Source organism: Centroberyx gerrardi, chromosome 24, assembly GCF_048128805.1.
Source record: "Centroberyx gerrardi isolate f3 chromosome 24, fCenGer3.hap1.cur.20231027, whole genome shotgun sequence".
Classification (NCBI taxonomy): Eukaryota; Metazoa; Chordata; class Actinopteri; order Beryciformes; family Berycidae; genus Centroberyx; species Centroberyx gerrardi.
The window spans coordinates 11,193,153-11,210,652 of NC_136020.1; the positions used below are offsets into that span (position 1 = coordinate 11,193,153).

At 44.3% G+C, this 17,500-nt stretch overlaps 1 protein-coding gene across 1 annotated transcript in view; it reads left to right on the forward strand.

The window, feature by feature from the left end:
* Positions 1-17,500, forward strand: part of plxna4 (plexin A4) — a 251,739-nt gene that overhangs the window by 145,649 nt on the left and 88,590 nt on the right. Inside the window, exon 5 of the mRNA XM_071916007.2 lies at positions 11,815-11,915. Coding sequence (XP_071772108.1) covers positions 11,815-11,915 — 101 coding nt within the window. The remainder of the gene's footprint in view (positions 1-11,814; positions 11,916-17,500) is intronic.

Sequence of the window (17,500 nt, forward strand, 5' to 3'; positions counted from 1 at the left end):
CATAAATAAGAATAAGAACAATGTAATAATGCAGGTTGAGTTGCTGTTGTGCCATTGTTATTATTGCATCAATAGTTTGCTGTTGTGATGTTATTATATTATCCAGCATTTTATTACATTGTCAGGTTTTATTACATTTTCAACCCATTTAGAGGTGCATTTTATTACATTTTGGCAAATTATTTCATTACTTATTATTATGCTGTCAGTTGCTACAAAGCATGTGCACACACACAACACACACGCACACACACACACAGAGGGTGACATATTAGTCCGCAGCTCGGTGAAACACATCCTTTGCTTCAACTGTCAAACAAATCATATACACAACACACTGACCCCACCTTGGCACTCCAACACACACACATACACACATACACACACACACACACACACACACACACACACACACACACACTCATAAACAGTCAATAACGGAGTAACTGCCCATGATGTAATAACTGACCCTGCACATGCACACACACACACACACACACACACACACACACACACACACACACACGCTCATCTATTTCACAGCAGGTGTGATGCTAGAGACAGCAATCTTAAGAGTCCCATTTGTCTCTCTCAGCCATCCTGTATGATCTTTGACCCAGTAGTTCCTCTAGTCAACACAGAGTGAAGTGGTCTCTCTCTCTCTCTCTCTCTCTCTCCCCCCCCCCCCCCTCTTCATAGTGGGTCTCTTTTTTTTCCTCCTTTCAATTCAATTTAGTTCTCTACATTGTGCTTTATTGACATGACCAGACAAAGCATTGAAGTACAGATAATCTGCATGTCATTCTCTCTCTCTCTCTCTCTCTCTCCCTCCATCTCTCCCTCCTCTTTCCCTCCTCCTCACCCATAATCACAGAAGGCCACTGCTGTGTTTTGTTGGCAGCGATAGCCTAGTTGCCCCTGTATATTGTCTGCAGCTTCCAGAGGATTACAGACCTCTCTGGCACCATGAAAGTGTTAGTATTTACAAATGTGTAGTTGACTTTGTGTGTGTGTGTGCGTGTGTGTGTGTGTGTGTGTGTGTGTAAACGTGTATATTTGGAGGGCCAAGATTATCCCGATAACACCACTCCACTTTAAATATCAGACAGACGGTGAGTTGAAGGTGCCCTTTCAAATGCAGCTCTCATTGCCTCTCCAGAGGTCTCAGTCAGTCCATCTGCAGAGAGAGCGTGTGTGTGTGTGTGTGTGTGTGTGCGTGTGTGAGAGAGAGAGAGAGAGTGAGAGAAAGAGAGAGGGAGTGAGAGCAGAATAAGGACATTTAGGATACTCTTTTGGCACGGCATCCAATTACCACTTTTCTTGTGCAAATCTGTTAACCAGCAACGTGAGATTTTTGAATTATACATATATTTTCTGGATTTCAGTACATATAATTAGGCTTACAGAAGATATTACAGAATGACAAATGAATTATTAAAAAGATGTAATTTCCATTTCTTCCCATTCTGTTGGATTCCTTTATGTTTTACTATTATCGCCCAACATCGTATTACAAATTTAGCATTTTTAATTTGCATGCCAATTAGTGCGGAGTGAAAATAAAAGCAGCCAAATGAGTTTTGTTGTCCAATAGTGGGCCTGTGTGTGTGTGTGTGTGTGTGTGTGTGGCCTTGGTAGTAATTAGTCTATTAGCCTAGTTAGAGGGCCGTCCTCCACTAACTGTTTAGGAGGAACATCTGGGAATTAGCCCTCAGGGCAGTATCATATACACAAATATAGAAAGCAGTTAATGAACACAACACATACACACACACAGTACTCACAAAACCATATACCTGAACCCAGCACACACACAAACACACACACACTGACTCCTGGCGTGAAAGTGTCTTTGGCTCTGAAAGGTATAGAACAAAATGAAAGTATGTCCGCTGAATGAGTGCTTGGTACTCTGTGGCTTTGTTCCTCTGAGCCACTGAGATGCTTTATAATTTTGATGTTTGTTCATCGATCACAACAGGGAAATGGTAAGAAAGGGTTTGGCAGTAAGAAATGTGACTTCTATGATGGCAACTATTAATGTGATTATTTTCTCCATATGTCAGTATTCATAGATAACTGTGTTCTTGAGTGGCTTTATTTTTTTACCCTGAACGTTAGCGAAGACCCACGGGGACAGCTAAGTTCAAAGGTCACCAGGGTGTTGTATATGTTGTGGTCGCCCTTACATGCAAGGCTGCAGGCATTGAAACACAATACTGTCTGCTGGATCAGTCTGGTGGTTTAGAATAACAGCTTACACACACACACACACACACACACACACACACACACATTCCCGATTCCCACTGGTGGTGAGCGCTATAAAAACAGGCTGAGCCGGTCGATAGCAGAAGGCCACCCTGCTGTTTCTGGGGCCTGGGACCCAGACACTCAGAGAGAGAGAGTGATAGATAGAAAGAGGGAGAAATAAAGAAAGAGGAAACACATGATAGGAAGAGAGAGGAGAGGGGGGCCCATAAGAGCGGGCTGAGAACACAGTTGGTCGATACCGCTCCTCCCCTGCTGTTGTTGTTCAAACCGGGCTCCAGACAGCGTTGGAGGGGCCAGCTCTACCCCCACCTCACCCCTCCCTCATTAGGCCCAGATTGGTGAAGCCAGGCCTGGGGTGGACCGGCAGATAGACCTCTGGATCCCGCCTGGCTGGAGGTCAGCCGCAGTTCAGTGTGAGGGTCGAGTAAAGGACAGGGAGGGTCAGACACTGAGCTGATGGGGATGGAGGAAAGGGAGTGAGTGAGAGGGAGAGAGAAAGGAGATAAAAAAAGAGGGATATATATAGTATGTGTTCATGAAGCGAGTGCATGTGTTAGTGTGCGTGTGTGTGTGTGTGTGGGTGGGTGGTTCTGTGGGTGTCACAGGTTCTGCTGGAAAGAGAAAGGCAGCATGCTGAGACGTGCAGCACTGTATCCTGCTCCTGTCTCTGTCACATTATGCACTGATTAGAGAAGGGAGCTGGCCGAACACACACACACGCACACACACACATTCAGAAGCATATAAGATATACTAAGATATATCCATCCTCATTACCTCTTTTTCCTTTTTCCTTCCATCCTCTCATTGTCTGATCTGTTTTTTAGTTAGTTTTTTCAGGATTACAGTTTTTTGGATCTACAAGTCCCATTGATTTTTAAGGGGATTGCTAATGGGAGCCAGGATTCTGCTTTTTGTGTTGCCTGCTTTCTCCTTTCTGTCAATCTCCTCTCTCTCCAGCTTTATTCCATTTGTCTTCCTCCCTCACTACCCCTCTTTTTTACCTCCCTTCATTTCACTACTCTTCACTAACAGAGTGATCTGTCATCCCTACCCCCTCATTAATCCAGTGATTAGCTGTCCTCTAATTGGATCTCTCTTTCTTTCTGTGATACACACACACACACACACACACACACACACACACACGTGTCATCTAATTGGTGAGTTCAATAGATGTTCTGCTATTAAAGAGGCCAGTCAGCCTGTAGAATGGGCTGGGATTATAGATGTCAGGGTTGGGGTTTGAGTGACAGCGGCAGGGCGACCCCTCTGTTAATACTGGCTGGTTCACTACTGTATTTCTGCTGTTAACATTGGTTCAACTGTCAGCTCAACCACAATGAAGACAACTGGGTTGAAATGAATGAGGCAGGGGTGAAGTCATTTCACTTTCAGTTCACTCATTCAAAATGTAAATTAAAACTACAAATGGCACACTAATAATGGGGCATTCTTTTTAAATTTTTTAATAATTACTTTAATACCAACTTACTTTTAGGACAAATTTTCTAATTTTGTAGAAAATCCACCCACTGAATGGACTTAATGTTTATTGAATCCAATTCCAAAGTTGACTCAGGGTTTATTGTGACGAGGTGGAGAATAGGAATAGATTGCGGCGCAGTTTCAGTGTTTGTCTTGCACTCAGTGAAGTGGCATTTGGTCTCTTCATTGTTTATATTCACTCAGCCATTTGTGACCACAGTCCTCCTTGCCCAGCTTCAACAAATAAAGGGTTTCATTCCAAAATAGTATACATCCATTTTAGAAAAACTTGGCAACCTTCGATTCAACAGTCAACATTTAAAAAATTCAGATGGTTATATTCTCAAAAACATGCAACATTCTGAAGACAACTAGAACTGTAACAGCAACCCATAATTTAGTCTTATGCCATAATTCGTAAGAGTAGGCATCACTTAAAAAAAGCATGAATTTGTAGTACATTTTGGAATCCAAAAAAAGATACACCCAACAGAAGCCACAGAGTTCCCACAACTCCTCAGCCAAAAAATCTCTGAGAAATCAATGATGATTATGTTTGGATCTGGTCATGAGAAAGTAATTTGAATGAACTGGGATTGGCTATGGGTTGTGCACATTGAGTGTCATTCTCACAGCACAGAGTACATGATTCAGCAGCTGGCCATGTTCAGACTTGAAGCTGTTTTCTGTTGTGTCTTAGTCATTCAATCCATCCTCTAGCGCTCCTGTAACCCTACCATTACCCTCCAGCAACCCAACAAACACATTAACTTTTCCTGCCAGCACTTGTTTTGTCAGTCTTCGGTTGGATTTTATTGGATACATTCATAACTGGCTTTCTTGCGTGAGAGTGTTTTTTTTAGGTATTTTTTCACATACTGTGGCTCATATATAAACTGTTGCTGGAAAGTGCTGCAACATCCACACTCATTGTGCTAAATTATTTATATCCAGCATAGCAAATGCAGATTCTGTAAGAGTGAATTATTGAAAGTGTGTACTATAGCGGGGTGAGATCGTTCAAAGTCAAATGCTTTTTCTGTTTTGAACCCCCGAGGGAAATCCGACAAGCCCATTTGTGAAAGTATCACATCTTAGCATCTCATCAAAGATGTTTAATAACAGCAACCTTTAATTTCTATCAGCGGGGAACATTTTACCACATCCCTTCCAGCGTGGCATCCTCAGTCCCCCAGCGTGTGGTTGTGAGTTTATGAAGGTGTTTAGATGTGCATATTATGTTGTGTCCCAGTTTAGCTGGAGGCTGCTGTGGTCTAACAAGGCAAGTGAACAGAGCAGATACGCTGCAGACATCGCTGCCTGACACACTTCTGAGGAAATGTCAACGAAGTGGGGCAGAAAAGGTTGGAGTGAACTCTCGGCTCACTCAAAGTCTCTTTTGAAGTGTCTGCCTTTGTCTTTCTCTTTCTGTCTCTCTCCATCCATCTCTCTCTCTCTCTCTTTCTTTCTCTCTGGCTCTTTCTTACTCTCTCTCGCTCTCTTACTCTCTCTCGCTCTCTCTCTCTCTCTCTCTCTCTCTCTCTCTTTTTCTTTCTGTATATATAATTTCTGAAGCTTGTTTCCCTGTCTCTTGCGAATGTGCAAATACATTATAAAACTGACAGGCAGACACATACACAGACACACACACACTTGTAATGCAATTTTCAATTTATGTGACTCATCATCAACAGCTTCCCTTTCTGTCTCGCCTATAGACAACAGGCCAAGCTGTGTGCTGTGGCTGTGTAGTATATAGGCTTATTTTTTACCAAGGCTAGGCCCCGGGGCAAGATGATGCAGCTTGGGCAGAATTAGCCACTGTGTATGTGTGTGTGTGTGTGTGTGTGCGTGCCACACTTCTTCCCCCTGCCACTGGGGACGTGGCATCACACACTGAATGCAAATCCCGTTAGCACACCGAAGGGTCAGACCTCACCCCGCAACTTAATTGCCTTTTCCGTCGTCGGAGTCCTTCAAGGCTTCAGCTCACTTCTAGCATAGAGGACTGACAATGAGGTGGGATAACATTAGCATGCTGTTAGAGCAAGCTGTGCTGTGTGAATTTAGTGTAGCTGAGCTTGGCATGCTGTAGCTTTTAGTTGCATATTTGTTAAATGCAGGCTTACCAAAGCTGACAGAGGGTAAAAACCAAGCAGATTGGTGCCTCATATGGCCCAGGAGAATGTAACTTGTTCACTAAGGACTCATATTACTAAACTGTCTCAAGCTTTCCAAGAAAAGCTTCAAAGATAGGTTTAGAAACGGTTTATAGTTGAATGAAGAGAAGCCACTTAAATATTAGGCATTTAGCCGATGCCCTCATCCAGAGCACCCTAACGCGATTTCCCCATGGGGATCGAACGCATGACCTTTCTGCACTGGGACAGTCACTCAAAACTGTAAGCCACACTGTCTTCACATCCTGAATTGACTGAATTGAAAGTGAATCGACTGCAACCTTGTGTAAAGATTTGGCCCATCAGGTATGTGCAGACTGCAGCTCAGGAATGCCACCTTTAGTGTGGCTCTATAGCGCGACCCTCTTCTCCCAGCGTTAATGCAAATGAGATTTTTTTTAAAAACATTGCGAGGCAATATTTAACCAGGGGGGCTTTTCCTCTCCCTCTTTGGAATGGAGAGATAAGTGAAAATGATGGATCACATCCGAGTCGTTTGTCATGCGCTGACAATCCCGACAGCGCAATGGATGGCTTTCTCATTTGACCTCTGAGAACATCAAAAGAAAACAATATTGCACCTGCAGCCATTGGCCCAGTCTGTTAACCGAGTTTATGATATGATACCGGTGGTCGGTGGTTGACGGATTGAGCGGCGCGTCAGCCGTGACGAGGCGGCGGATCATTGATGCGTCCCTCGCTCCATTTGACTCCCACGTCAATCCCTCCTCCATCCAGCCAGAGAGAGACGGGCACCAGTGGATGAATGAATGAACAAATGAACTGAATTCAGTTGATTTTGGGATGGAGAAGAGAAGAGAGACAGGCTGAGAGAGTTGAAGTGCAGGAGAAATGGGTCGTTGTTTCATCCATTATATGAGCTAAACACTGACATTGCTTTGGAGCAGAAAGAAGAGTGATGTGAGTCACAGAGATGTGCACATAATCCAGGGAGGCTGATTGAATGTGGGTTCAGGCATGTTAACTACCGTGCTTTACAACACTACACATGTCAGCCTCAACAGTAAAGGCTGATGGAGATCTGGTTGGTGATTGGTTGAGGGGTCCAGGGGATTGCTGACATGTTGTCATGAGAACCATTGTCATGGATATGGATTATGATTTCACTTCCCCATATTTAATGATTGTAGCTGGTTTGCTCGCAGTCAGCACAACTTCAGGATGTTTGATTAGAGATGAGTGCTACAGTCTGCAGTATGCACATACACATGACACTGTCTCTGCCACACACACACACACACACACATTGCTTACTCAGACACAGTGTTATTAAACATAACCAAATAACACTAGGTTACATAACCAAGTGATATTATATTAATTTCTGCTCCCTGCCCAATAGGCTTAGCCAAAGACATCGTAATGATGCTCTGCCAGCATTGATGCCCAACTAATGAACAAACTCACACCAGGGAAGGGGAGAAAGACAGAGCTAGCCTGGGGGAGGAGGAGAAAAGATAAGACAAGTTCTGTGTGCCCCAAAGGCTGTAAAGCAGAATTGGACTATCGCTTTAATTTCCCTCTCTCTGTTCATTTGGAGTGGTGGAGTTTGGCTGCAGGTGGAATCCCTGTTTAATTACGAGTGGAGGAGGGAGGGAAAGAGCAGGATGAGGAGAGGAATAGAGATGAGGCAGGAGAATTAGTTGATAATAAAAGTCTCTGCAGATTTAATAAATGATCAGTCTCCCACCGCAGGCCGAGTGGAGCGCCCCTGGCGTTACAGAGGAGCTGGGAGGGAAGGGGGACAGAAATAGAACTGGAGAGAGACTAAGTCAAGCTTCACCTTCTCTACCTTACTGTAGTGATGAACACCTTATAGTGGAGAATACACTTATAGAAAAAACTCACTCTCCCATCTCCCAGGTACATAATAGACACATATATGTAAGGATTGATGCTATTTTGCTACCGCAGTAAATGATCACACACCGCTTCATCTCTCTCCCTAGACATTAAAGCATCGAGTCCCTCTGTCATCTCTGCGTTTTTAAAAGCATGATTATATTCAGCAGCTTCTGTCTCTCCCTATTGTGAAAGGAGGGAGAGTGCGGTGTGTAATAGCTGTCATTTGCTCACCTGAAACAGGAGGGAATTATCAATGCCGTGCACCCCATCCTTTGTATTTATTCCTGCCGATATGATAGTGCAGCCATAGTGAAGAGACAGTGAGCCGTAATGGTTGCCTCTGTGGCAAAACCCATGAAGAAGGTAGCATGAAATGAATGTGATATCGAGATGAGAGAGACAAGGGGTGCATTGGGTCGTTTAGCCACCAAATCCCTCTATTTTTTTGATAAAAGAGGGGACAAAAGTGTTGCCTGCGTGTGTGTGTGTGTGTGTGTGTGTGCGTCAGTCAGAGAGAGTTGAGGCTTAGGAGAGATGATGAATGTATGATCTTACACACCTCAGAGCTTTTGAGCGACAGAGAAAGAGAGATAGACAGAAAGAGAGAAAGAGAATGAATGATATCAGGGTGCGAGCTCTGGAACAGAGGGCTCACATTGGCACCCATTGCCTCAGCTTGGCTCTGAAAATGATGTGTGTTTGTCTTTGTGTGTGTGTGTGTGTTTTATCTGTTGAGAAAACCATTTCCCCAGATGCAGGCATCTGAGGCCTCGATAGGCATCAGGAGGCCCCTTCCATTCTACGAAATCTAAATCTGTGTGTGTGTTTGTATATGTGTATACACGTGGGTGGTGTGTGTATCAGCGTATCTGCCACCGATGAAGTGTTAAATTATAAAGCATTCAGATATGGAGGCATTGTTTGCTACAGCTCTGTCTGGGTGCTTAGCTTTCCTGCAGATCACAAGGTGACAAACCACTCGATTCGGTGACACGGCTACGTGGATTACATAAACAAACACACACACACACACACACACACACACACACAGGGAGATTGTGGTTTCATATACTCTCATGATAAGGATTTGGCAGCTGAAATCCCTCCATAGGCTGACACAATGGCCTTTCTCTCCAGTGACTAACAGGTTATTTAGCTGGCAGTGGGCTGAGGCAGTGGGGGAGCTTATCACAGGAAGGGAGGAGCAAGTATGGAAGGAGAAAGGGGGGAGGGGGGTCGGGGTGGGAGGGGTGGAAAATGACAGGATGGGAGGGAATCCATCATGTGAGATGCAACGAAGATCAGTGTTGAATTTGATCACATGCACACACACATACATGCACGACTATCTCTCTGATTCCATCTCAAACTCATTCCCTTTATCTACTTTATGCATATGTGCTTCTACGCAATAGGGAGGGCAAAACATGCCCTCTGATTTTTCCTACAACACACACACACACGCACACGCACAAGCACACACACACACTTACACAAAACACACAGATGCACATGCATTGTTTCTAATCTGTAATAGCTTGCAGGATTCCTCTTGACTTTGACAAGGTGATACGCCCCCTTCGAATTCATTGAGCTGTGTGTGTGTGTATGTGTGTGTGTGTGTGTGTGTGTGTGTGCGTGCATGCGCGCGCACATGTCTGTCTGAGCCGAAGCCCGCTATTTATAGTACTGGGAGAGAGACACAGGAGAGACAGAGAGACATAGATGTAGAGAGAAAGAGAGAGAGAGAGAGAGAGAGAGATGGAGAGGTATTTCAGAGCTAAATCTGAGCATTTCCATTTTTCTGCCAGCGTGTCAATGTCTTCATATCTGGGAAAAAAAATCTGACTCCAGTGACAGCGTGTGTATTTTTGTGGGTCACGTGCATCTGTGTGCGCGCATGTGTTGAAATGTGACTTTCACGGTTTGCATGCGAGTGTGTCTATGCTCATATTTATGGCATTGACGTGGTGTGTTTTCATGTGAGAGAGAGAGAGAGAGAGAGAGAGAGAGAGGGACTGTCAGGCAGAGATGTGCTGTGTGATAGTCATGTGTGTCCAACAGAGATAGTGCTGCCATCAGTGCCAGGGTGCGCTTTAGAGATACCACTAGGCGCCATTTTTCTGATCTCTTGTTACATTCGGTCATGCCGTACATTGGATAGGTCCATTATGATCCTTTTTAAACTTTTAAACATTGAAATCAGTCAGTAAAATGTGCTGCAAAGATATGTTTATTGGCATCAGGTTTGTCCAGAGGTAGAAACTGCAACCAATATCCAAAAGGTTGCTGGTTTGATTCTCAACACTGATGTACACTGGTGTACTGTAACTGTGAGCTGATTTGATGATTTGAAGGTGACCTGGATTACATCAATATGTGTTTATCTAAAGACAGATTACTTTGTGTAAAACAGCATTAAAAAAAGTGATAGGTAGGAAAAGCTGTGTCTTAAATTCAAAACATTTACTTTATCCATTGATTATAGAAGTGACTAAGTGGTGAAGAGGCTGAATGGATGTGTGATGATCGGCTTGGAAATCATATTGTTTCACTTGAAACATAACCCAGAAAAAAAAAATCGAATCATATCATTTCTCTTATCCAGAAATCTTTGGCATGTATATCTGGCTGTATTTTTTCACTGTGGGATAAGTATTTGCCACAGAAAAATGTTTTCATATCTACCAAAGGTATTAAACGTCCTTGGCTGATTTATTAAGAGATTTGAGGACGGAGAGAGAGAGAGAAGAGAAAGATTTGTTTACTCTCAGCTTCATCTGAAACTCTGTTTTCAAGCTTGAAATGCAGTGTGTGCAGACAGAAACACACACACACACGCACACACACACACACACACACGGCTATCCCCTCGTCATAACCCAATAGCAGTCCCACGCTGATGATGTCGTCTCTCTCTTCTCTCGGCGAGTGACAGCGGTCATCCACCAATGACGGCTCATTAATCAAAAGTGCCAGCAACACCTATTATTGCGCCATGCTGTTACCATGGTGACAGGAGGAGGGGACAGCTAAGGTCTATCTCAGCTTTGCCCCTTGCACTCAGTCACTCAAGGCCCATGCCAATCAGTGCCAGTCAATGCCAGTATGAATTGGCAGGACCATATATCATAATAGATAGACCGCTGTCCCAAACGGTGAAGTTGCCCATATGGAGCCAATGAAGAGAGATGGAGGCTGTTAAGCAATTACATTTTCATGAAAATCAGTATCAAAAGACTTTGCATTGTAACTTTACATATTGTTTTGATTTGTTTGATATGGACTTTTAAAAAGGTCATGGCCTGTCAATACAACCTATCAAACTCTTTCTAAGTGTAGTATTGCTTTGCTTATCCTTGTTTTTTTTGGCCAATTCTGAAGGAAATCTATGGTTTCTTAGGTGGAGTAGGACATCCCATAGACACACTAGCATGGAAGAACACAACTCGACCATCATCCAACTATTTATACACCCTGTCACACTTAAATATCTGATTTAGAGAACTTGTATTACTTATAAGGCATCACTTGGTGCATGGCGAAATTCATTTTAAGCTTGTCTAACCTGAGGAGTGTTCTGTAAGTCTATGAGTAATTGTGGAAGAGCAGTTTCTGTATTGTGTATTCTGAGCTTAGGGACAGGCCCTGGATCCATATATTAACATAGATTCCCTATCTCTCTCTCTCACACACACACATACCTCTGAAACACACACAGACACACACACGTCCCATGGCCTACCTGAACATTACATTTCTTTAACATTTTAAATCATTACATTTCTCTTGCCTTTCCCTTGTTCTCTCATCCTCTCTCTTTCTCACTTCTGTCATTGCCTTTCAGTATTTCTCCTCTCCCTCATTCCATTCACACACTCTTACAGAGTTATGTGCACTAAAAATGTAAATGCTCTGCCAGTGTGAAATGTCACTTTAGTGTCATGCTCAAGGGGCCTTTGAGTGTCTCCGCTGTTTGTAACCCTGTGTGTTTGTCTCTCTGTAGTTGTCGAGGGTGCCGGTGGAGGCCTGTGGTCAGTACTCAACCTGCAGTGAATGTCTTGGATCAGGAGATCCCCACTGTGGCTGGTGTGTCCTGCACAACATGTAAGTACTGATTACCAGAGACCTACACACACACACACACACACACACACACACACACACACACACACTCTGATTCTCTCTCTTTCACTCTCCACACACAGATACACTCTATCTCTCCACTCCCTTCCCACTGACCATTGATTCTCTGAGCCTCCCACACATTAGCCGTCCAGAGAGGGCCAGTGTTTGGGTGGTTATCCTCCCCTACCTCCCTGACGCCTGGGCCCATGCCCAGCACTCCATCCCCTGCAGCCCTGGAGCACTCAGGGACTCCTGTAGCGAGCCCAAGCCAGCCTCAGATAGCTTTCCTGGGGCTCGGCCTCGTGCCAGCACCCCCCTTAGATCCATTACCAAACCGAGCCACTGGCATCGTTTACCGGCCCTGAAACCAGAGCCCGCTGAGAGCACAGATACCGGCGGGCACTGCCAGGGTTCTGATGGGCGCCGCTCCAAACTGCAGGAGTTGACATGGGGGGATTGATAGCTACTGTGATTATGGGAAACAATTTTCTTTTTTTTTGGCATTATTTTGCCTTTATTAAATAGTTTAAAGTGGAGAGAATCAGGAAAGACTGGGAGAGAGAGGGGGATGACATGCAACAAAGGTCGAAAGTTGCGGTTACAGGGTATGCACCTTAGACCACTGAGCCACCAGGACATCCCGACTGTGGGAAACTACTGAATGAGATCACATAGTTAAATTCATTATCCTCAAACTCACTCTACCTCTGCCTCGCTGAATTGTTTTCTCTTTCTCCTATTTTCCCGCTTCTCCCTCTCTCCTTCTCTGTCCGTATTGCTCTCTCTCTCTCTCTCTCTTTCTTGCTCTCTCTTTCTCTGTTGCTCTCTCTCTCACACACACACACACACACGCACACACCCCAATTGCTGTCAAGCCCCTGTCCCTCTAGATTGGAGTGGGAGATAGTGCTTGCTGGGGGCAGGGAGATTTCCCACTCCACTGTAAATTGAAAATTGGTTTCTTGTGCTGGTGCTAGCCCTGGGGTAGTGTGTGTGTGTGTCTCTGTGTATGTCTGCGTACGTGTGTGTGTGTGTGTGACTGAGTACATTTAGCGCCTTCATCCCTGCTGGCAGTGAGAGGACATGGCGAGGGCAGAGAAGCAGCAGGAGTGTGACAGAGAAATCGCAGTGGAACCAACACATTGAAACCCAGAGAGAGAGAGGGGGAAGGAGAGGGAGAGATAGACAGAGGGAGAAACGGAGAGTAGAAGAGAGAGACGGATGGAGAGATGATAGAGGGAGAGAGGTAAGGAATCAGAGAGACTTGGGAATTCCGCAGAAAGAAAGAAAACATCAGTAATGACGGATACAAACTGCTAAGAGAGAGCAGCCGTGAATGAAAGACGGAAATGTAAAAAAAAAATCAGAGAGAGATCAGCAAAGGGACTGAGAGAGAGAAAGAGAGAGTGAGTTTGTTTGTGACAGAGTGAGGGAAGAAGGAAAAGTGGAATGTGTGTGCATGTGTGTGTGTGTGTGTGTGTGTGCGTGTGTGTGTGTGTGTGTGTGTGTGTGTGTTTGAGGTCTCCAGGGTACAGAGTGCATTAGCAGACAGAGGACACACACTGATGGGGTATGGGTCACATACCAGAGGTCAGAGGCAAAGTCACACACTCACTCACTCAGACACACACACACACACACACACACATATATACATACACATATACACACAAACCTAATGCATTAGTAGAGTCTAGAGGTTTCAAGTTTATGGCCACCGCTTGCTTCCCTTTCCCTCTCTATATAAATTGAAAATCAATATCAAACCTAGGCTGCATTCCAGCAAGTCACATATTCCTAGATTCATCTTAAAAAAGTTTTACACAACATTTAATTTTAGACAAAAAGGAATGGGCGATGTAAACAACCAAGTAAGGGCACAAGAGCAGCCATTCTGCACATATTTCCAATGACAACTTCAACTTGTTTAAATGTTAGGTAACATTGCTAATTGGAATTTTTTGAGTATGTGCACCTGTAAGTGAATACTGTGTGCGCATGGGTGCATGTATGTGTGCATGCATGCGCAAGTGTGTGTGTGTGTGTTTGTGTGCAAAAGCCCTCTAAAACCCTGGACATCCTCCCAGTCAGAGCAAATGGGTGGCCACAGATTGTCCTGTCACACTTAGCCTGATAGAATCAGTTCGCCTCAGCTCACCTCTCTACACACACACACACACACACAAGGGCAGACGCACGCACGCACACACACGCCTTGCTGGAGAATTAGTGTCAAGCCGACAAAACGAGAATAGAACCGAAAGAGAGAAAATAACCAAAATGCCAGTTATTTGCCACTTTAGGCAATCTCAGGTGTCTAGGTGAGTGTTTCACCATCACAAGGGTAGAAACAGAGATTACAGGTGTAATGTGTGTGTGTCTTCAATAAAATAATAAAAAGGAGGAGGAAGAAAGAAAGATCACAAACTAGTTCTCTGGTTACCACAAGTGTTAACATAGCAACCAATTCTATTTTTCATAAAGCATGGCAACAATATAGAAATGTGTAGTGTTCATATGAGACATGTGAACCTTCCATCATTTGGACACCATTTCTCCCCTCCTCAACTCACCCATCCAACACACACACACACACACACACACACAAATGCACGGCAGAAGCCAGTCTGATTGATTGACCCTGGGTTTACCTTTCCCAACCTCCTCACCCCTCTCAGACCCCCAGCTTGTGAATTCTTAACAGGGTCGTGGTGTAACTGAAACCCCCCCGAGTGCCGCCTCCACCGCAGAGCAGGCGGGACTTCATGCCCCTGCTTTAATCGCTCCTGTTTGTCTGCTCTCTATTGTTCTCTGCTCTGTTGAAAGATCCCAATAAACAATAAACCACTGTTGTGTTTGGACGTACAGGATTTTACCAACTAGAGCCAGCTCAGTTTAGTAGCTCGCCTATTTCAGTGGCTGACTTTCTCTCTGGCTTTCTTTAAGTGTCTTTCCAAATTGTGAATTTAGGCTTGACCTACGCCTAGACTCAATGATCATTACTACCACCCTTGCCAGGTCCACAGCACATTTTGGTCACCAACCTGTAATATAGGAAGCACCTTTTAGACATACAATTTCTTATATTAAAGAAATTAATTAATGACACTAAAGCAATGGGTCAATATCTAAAGGTCTAAAGATCAAGATTAAGCAAATAGTATTCACTGTTCGAAACTGCAGCGGCCCATTTGACAATACCCAGTACACTGTGTTGGGCCAATGTGTCACACACACTACACTCAATTAAGGCAATTTATAGGAGCAACATATGGTGGGAGTGGGAATTTCAAATTACTTTCTCCCTTCCCGCATGTTCCTCCCATCCTCTTCGTCTGTTTTCTTGAGTTAGACTGGATATTGATGGAGAAACAAAACTCCGGAGAGAGGCTGTGGCAAATCTTTGGCTTTCCTAGAAGACATTGGGAACAGCAGTCTGCTTTTTGAGTACTCTAGTGGATACAGATCACGCAGATGCGCACACACACATACATACATTCATACAAACTGTGCCCACACTGATATATTCACCACATAAACATGTCAGTTATGTTTTTTCCTGCAGGTCAGTTGTCTGGTCTCTTGAGGATAATTATAAAACACTCTGCTGTCTGGACAAGTAAACACACACATGCACAGGCACACAGGGCCTCTACCAAAGTTATGCTTCGATGGTCACCAGGGAAACTCCCCAGCGTGGTAACATGCCTCACAACTCTGTGTGTGTGTGTCTGTGTGTGTGTCCCTTTCCCCCTCCTTCCCCGCGCCCCTTTCATTTATTTGAAAGTCAAGTGAGGTCAATAGTGCTGCCAGCAGACCATGAAGAGGCCTAATCCTCAGCCTGATGGAAGACGTCCTGCTAGATCCCCCTAACACCCGGGGAGAAGGGGAACATACTCTGTTTCAGATAATGTCCATAGATACACAGCAGGCAGGGCCAGGCTAAGTGGAAAGAAACGGGAAACAAACACACTAGTGAGGAACACACTTGTCCTCCATTCACAGATTCCCATCTAAAATGAAGTATTTTTGGATCTGACAGTCCCTGTAGTCAACAGATTGTAAAATCCTAAGAATCCAAATCTCTAATACTAACAAGCATAGAGACTAATAGCATCACTAGCATGCCAGCTGTGCTTTGCAAGCTTCGAAAGTGTGTTTTTACAGCCATCTTCCAAACCTCAGAGGAGAAATAGCTAACAGACGTTGCTTCATACAATTTAGATGGGCTGAAGAGAGAGAAAGGAGGATGGGGAAAGAGAAAGTTGAAGAAAGAAGGAGAGGGGTCATCTTCCTGGGAGATAGTGTGACAGCGAATTAACAATGCATTAAGTCTGTCCCTAGTGTGTAGACTACACACACACACACACACACACACACACACACACACGCCTGTCCCACAGCCCTCCCCTACAGGCTCCTCAGCCCTAACAATTGTAACGCCATGTGCAGTGCCAACTGCACCATGTGATATTCCGAGGATAGAAATATTCATCTTCATTTGTCCTTCAGTCTCATCGCACCTCCACTTGAGCTTCTTAGCAGAACAAAAGGCGTTAACAATGTTGTCGTTCATAGAAATGATTGGAGCTAAATTAATTAGTGCCTCACACACACACACGCACACACACACACACACACACACACACACACACACAGTATAGTGCCATTTCATTCTAAAAGTGGCACATCACTCTCAGAATGAAATGGCACTCCTATCTATTTATAGATAGATGGATGGATGGATAGATGGATGGATGGATAGATAGATAGATAGATAGATAGATAGATAGATAGATAGATAGATAGATAGATAGATAGATAGATGTACAGAGAATAGCATAAGAAAGAAGGCAGAGGGGAGAGAGAATCAGTCAACACTGAGAGGAGTGAAAAAGAAAATGAGTGGAAGCAGAGAGAGAATGTAATCAATAAAGAAGTAGTGAGAAAGGTAAAAAGGGACAGGGATCAATTTGCCATGAATGATTATGGAGAATGAATGCGCTGTGTTTATATTCTACAAGGCTGTCTTATGAAATGTTTGGCCTCGCTTGGCCAAGGCGAGAAAGATTTTTACAAAGAAAAGAAATATGAAAACAGGCACCCAGTAGTCTACCAGTCCACTGACTCCAGACCAAAGTCTTACACAATGCATCTTTAATAACATGTACCAAAAACGCCAATACACAAGGAGCACTTAGAATACACAACTGACACACACACACACACACACACACACACACACACACACACACAGGGGGGTGGAAAGAGGGGTGTTGAGGGGAAGGATAGCATGCAGTACCAGTTCTAAGTGTTCTCTCAGATAGTTTGTTGTTCCCAATCAACCTTGAAATCACCTCACTGGTCTGAGAGCGAGCAGGATGGCAAGCGCTCTCTCTCTCTCTCTCTCTCTCTCTCTCTCTCTCTCTCTCTCTCTGCCTCTCTCGCTCAGCTTTGCCTTTATTTACTCTATAGATCGGTGAGAGGAGCTGTTAGGGAGAACACCAGGGGAAGAGGAGAAAAGCAATCAATAGTACAGGGGAGGAAATCAACAGGAGTAGATG